Source organism: Triticum dicoccoides, chromosome 3B (genome assembly GCF_002162155.2).
Source record: "Triticum dicoccoides isolate Atlit2015 ecotype Zavitan chromosome 3B, WEW_v2.0, whole genome shotgun sequence".
Lineage (NCBI taxonomy): Eukaryota > Viridiplantae > Streptophyta > Magnoliopsida > Poales > Poaceae > Triticum > Triticum dicoccoides.
In genome coordinates, this window is record NC_041385.1 from 24,529,111 (window position 1) to 24,534,124 (window position 5,014).

Below are 5,014 nucleotides of genomic sequence, written 5' to 3' on the forward strand. Positions count from 1 at the left end.
AACAAAATCACTTGCAAAAGTATGGCAGTTAGGGTTTGGGAGGAGTACTACCTCGTCGATGTCTCCAATGAAGTGTGAGAGGAACCAGAGTGCTATTGTCAAGTTATCTGCGGTATTCCGTAATGAGAAGACATTGTATCTTTAGTAATTCAGTATACCAAAAGAGAAGTGTTGAAGTTTGTAGATTCAGTATACCAAAAAAGTGATCAAAATTATCAACATGGGATCTAATTTTGAAAATCTTGTTGCGAGGGATTTGATAGTGGAAATATGTTTTGATTTGTAATAACGATTCAAGCTACAAATGATATTTTTTTAAGAAAAATCTTGGGTGCATCAGTTTTTGTTTTATATTGCATGCATGCATGTGCATGCGGGGAGAAGGTTATGGAAACTAGTTTTATGTCCATGGTAACTTGAGTGTAAACACTATTATGATAACTTACATATTTCAGGCATGGTAAATTTTGACCTAGAAAAAAATCATCAGAACATATCAACATGAGGTTTAATTTTAAAACCTTGTCACGACGAATTTAGTGATGAAAATGGATTTTAAATCGGGCCGACGGTTTGAGATACAAATCATTTGAATTTGAATTTGAGAATAATATAGTCAAACATTATCACTTTTGTTTTTTCTGCATGCAATGTAATTACTATTCCTGATATAGACTGACTCGATCATACCTACACGGGAGGAGAAATCAAGTAGGAAATAATAATGCATGAAGTTTCGTCAACAAGGGCATCGTCCGGTAATCAAACAGAAAAGGGTGTGGCAAGATTTTAATCGACTGAGACTTAAGTCTCAATCAAGTGACTTAACATATAGAAATTATAGAAAAATACACAAATCTTCATGTAAGATCTCACGAAGATAGCAATGACTAAGATCTAGACTTGGTCTCAGCTGACTGAGATTTAGCAATCCCAAACAGAAAATTATTAATCGAAAAAAGCAAAAAATTAACTTTTTCCCAAATTAGTTGGCTCCTATTATTGTGCGCAAGTGCAACATAAAATAGATATATAGTTCTAATTGTCTAGCTGCTCCCGGCCAGCGTAAGGAAGTTGGCCGCGAATGCCTCCATCAAGGGCCGGCGAAGCGCCACGGAGAGTTGCACGGCGCCGGCCTCCTTCGCTCCGAGCAGCGTCACCAGCTCCGGCGTGAACCTGGACACCAGCTCGACGCGGCTCGGGGCGCCCCACCCGAAGTCCGTCTCGTACGCCATGAACCGATGCGACGACCCCACAGAAGTCAGCCGCTCCTTGGGGGTGCCGTGGACGACCTCCAGCACGCGATCCATCCCCTCCAGCGGGTCGGAGGCTCGATCCAGGTCCTCCCGGATGCGTTCCTGGATGGCCCTGGCGGCGAGCGCAACCCCACCCTCGCCGCACAAGTCGCCAATGTTCACCCTCGCAAAGCACGCCCTGACGCAGTTCCCGAAGTAGCCCTCGCCGAGCGGCGGCCGCAGCCGGCCGCGGCAGTCCGCGACCACCGTGAAGTGGGCGTCCTCCGCGTGGTCCTCGTCCGTGGACTTGGCGCGGACGAGGGACGCCCATACTAGGGACGAGACGGCGACGTAGGTGCTGGTCGGCGGCTGGGTGCCGGTAGTTCCATTTTGCAGAATGCACAGCTGCTTCAGGGACCGGATCCTGTCGGCGGTGAGCACGAAGGTCCGTAGGATCTGCTCCGTGGTGTCTACTGTGGATGTCCTGAACGACGAGGATGGTGACGTCAGCTGCGCCATTAAATTGTTCGTGCATGTTAGTGGGTGGAGGAAAGGAATTGTCCCTCAAAAAAAATGATACTAGTAAGATTTGAGATTTGGTCACCAACCAGAGGCAGCGCCGGCGCGAAAAAGCGCAGGAACTCTCTGGACAGCTCCACTGCCATGGGATGCTGCAGGATCGCGGCCCGGTCAAACGTCGGCGGTGGTTCAAGCCTCCCTGGCGCGGCGGCACCCTCCCGCGACGCCGTGGACCACGCCCGCATGAACTGCCACACGGCCTGGCCGTCGACGACCGCGTGCAGGATGGACACCCCTACTGCCACGGCGTCGTAGCCCACCGCCGGCCTGGTGACCTGCACGGCGAGAACGGCTGCGGGCAGCTGCATCACTTCCATGTCCGGGACAAGCTGCAAGAATTCCTTGGTGGCATGCTCGTCCTGGCGGGCCAGGCGGCGCATGTCGTCGGCGCTTCCCAAGTATTCGGCCTCCACGAACCTGACACCCGCGGCCGTGGAGCAGTCGACGACGACAGAACCGGAGGAGGGGCGGAAAACCAGCTCGCCGGCGAGTGGGAAGAAAACGGCGAGGGTGTCGGCTAGAGAGGACCTGAGGGCGCTTACGAGGGACGCAAACGGCGGGAGGCCCGGGCCGTCGAAGAAGAAGAGCCGCTGAATCGGTATCTCGGCGATGTGCATGGCGTCGAAGAAGGAGAGCTCGTGGTCGTCGGCGGCAGTGGCACCGGCAGGGTGGACACGGGTGACCTTGAGAACTCGCACGCTAGAGTTCATGGTGAACCAACAAGAAGATTACCGATCCACAGCGAGTGCTCTGCTCCTAAACCATTTTAATCGCTTTGATCATTCCAGTGTATGTGTATTGTGAATAGAAGACATTTTGAATAGATGGAGTTCGAGATCTGAAGCGTTCGGCTTATTGTTTGTTTACTTTCTTCGACGTCTCATCAAGTCATTTCCCCTATAAAAAATCAACTTGTCATTTTATTTAACACGAGAGCATGATAAAAAGGCCAGGCTAGCGTATTGTCACAGTCTTCAGAGTAACTTTGACCGTAGACAAATAGCTCAATTAATGGAAGCAATCGGATCTTATGCGTAGAGATTCATACAGAATTGGTTTATTCATGGTAGGTCGTCGGTGGATCTCCTCCCTGCTGCAGCCTCTCTCCCCACTACAGGAAAAACAAACGTCTCTAGTAACTATAAATACGGCGAGTGTTAAAACATGGGTTCACGGCTTGTAAGAATGTAAGCCGAGTATCTGTAGAAGGACACACGACAAAGAACTTGACTTACGAATATGCTAGATCATTGAAGGCACGCATTGCCACACCCTTCAGTTTTTAATATGGAATGATAGGTACTGTCAAAAAACATCTTACGGACGAAAGGGGTAGTATATTAAAGAACGATATGACAAGAAGTCATTTTGAAAGAAACAGAAAGACACATGGCAAAAATTGTATGGTAAAATTTGTAGTAAGACTATCAAAAGTAAAGAGCGGTGTATGTAATGTGGCGCAGTTGCTCTCAATCCAAGTCATGATGCACAAAAATGGTGTGCGCAATGGTCAGTTGAATTTGGTGGAATAGATTGGATCCTGAAAAACTATAAATCTGAAGGAAACCATTTACGGAACACACTATCATTGTTTGACACAAACTCGGTGAAACAAAACACCAAATATAAAGGAACTTGACATCATTCTGTAGTGCTCCAAGTCATAATAGCATTGCGTGCTCCAGAAACCACCTCTAAGCAGCTCTCTGTCATTGTTCACTATAACCATCATCACCACCTCAATCATGCATCAGCTACAATTCTATCATAAACGACCACGCTAGTTTCGTCTATCTTGTCTGGTCAAAGGTACCTCACTTACAAGAGAAGTATTGTTTCTTTTTTTACAACATTCAGATTACAATTTGCAGGGTGAAGTCTGAAAAAATCATTTCCATTCAAATTTAAAGACAGTATTGAGATATAATGTGTGAGCACAGCCATGCTATAAAACAACATGAGTAATGGAAATTAAATCATCTAGTGGAAATGTACTTCATCGGTATAGCCCAAGACCAACACACGAAGTAAGACCAGATTCCAACTTGATCAGCCCAGGTAGTGAAGTTTCAGTGATGCTACGTAAAATAGAAAGAACGTTGGAAAAAAAGTATAAGCACATAAATTAGATGAAGTGGCATCTCTTCAATCTATGCAAAACTGACATACATGACTGCAAAAAGGCAAGAACGTTCCAAAATTGTCTTAGAAGGAATATCAATGTTTGAAATAATGACGGGATGGTTGCTTTCTAATATCTACGATCATAAGAGGCTTGAGGCTTGGGGTTGTCATGCTTCTTGGGTTAGTGCATAACTGCATCAAATTTACCTACCACCCATACACACTTCTAGTTTATGCCTCTTGAATCCATACACATCAAAGCAACTCCAGTACTCTGTTAAATATAGATGATCATGAGTAATTATTGTTGACAGTATCCTTGAGGTAAATAAGTTGGGAGGCAAAACTATAAGACCCTATATTTCTATGTGTATGACTGAAACTTTTGCTCTATAAATATGCTTTGACTGTCAGCAATCATAGAAGATTAAATGATAGTTGAGTACGTGAACTTGCTAAACAAAGCTCTTACATAGACTCTTTCTGAAAATATGATGAATTGTGATTGTTTCAATGACTGGAATCATATTTTGTTAGTTTCCAATGAACTATATGTTTCATACTTTAGTTGTGAACGAATTGTTACTTTAGCATGAGAAATTTTATGATAATATATTGTTGATAATGATCATGATGCTACTATGTCCGTATTTTATTATATCGACACCACATCTCTCTCTCTCTATCTCCCTCTCTCTCTCTCTAAATATGTGATCATGATTATCGATATCGGCTTCGCTTGAGGACAAGAGAGATCTAAGCTTGGCGGAGTTGATACGTCCATTTTGCATCATGTTTTCTTACTGTTATTTATTGTGTTTTGGATTGTTATTTCACATTATGATACAACTCTTATGCCTTTCTCTCTTATTTTACAAGTTTCACATGAAGAGGGAGATTGCCGGCAGCTAGAATTCTTGACCGGAAAGGGCTACATCAAATATACATATTATGCGCAACTCCAAATGACTTGAAATTTTGCGAAGATTTATTTTGAAATATATAAAAAATAATGGCGAAGGAATTCCTAGAGGGGGGGGCACCGGGCAGCCACAAGCCTGGGGGGCGCACCCTAC

At 44.8% G+C, this 5,014-nt stretch overlaps 1 protein-coding gene across 1 annotated transcript; it reads right to left on the bottom strand.

Moving 5' to 3' along the window:
* Window positions 1–988: 988 nt before the first annotated feature.
* On the bottom strand, window positions 989–2,548 carry LOC119280583 (anthocyanidin 3-O-glucoside 6''-O-acyltransferase-like). The gene is made up of 2 exons (XM_037561393.1): window positions 1,844–2,548; window positions 989–1,745 (listed from the first exon to the last, which is right to left on the bottom strand). The coding sequence occupies exons 1-2, from the start codon at window positions 2,522–2,524 to the stop codon at window positions 1,047–1,049; spliced, it is 1,380 nt and encodes a 459-aa protein (XP_037417290.1). The 5' UTR covers window positions 2,525–2,548; the 3' UTR covers window positions 989–1,046.
* Between the last annotated feature and the right edge of the window lie 2,466 nt (window positions 2,549–5,014).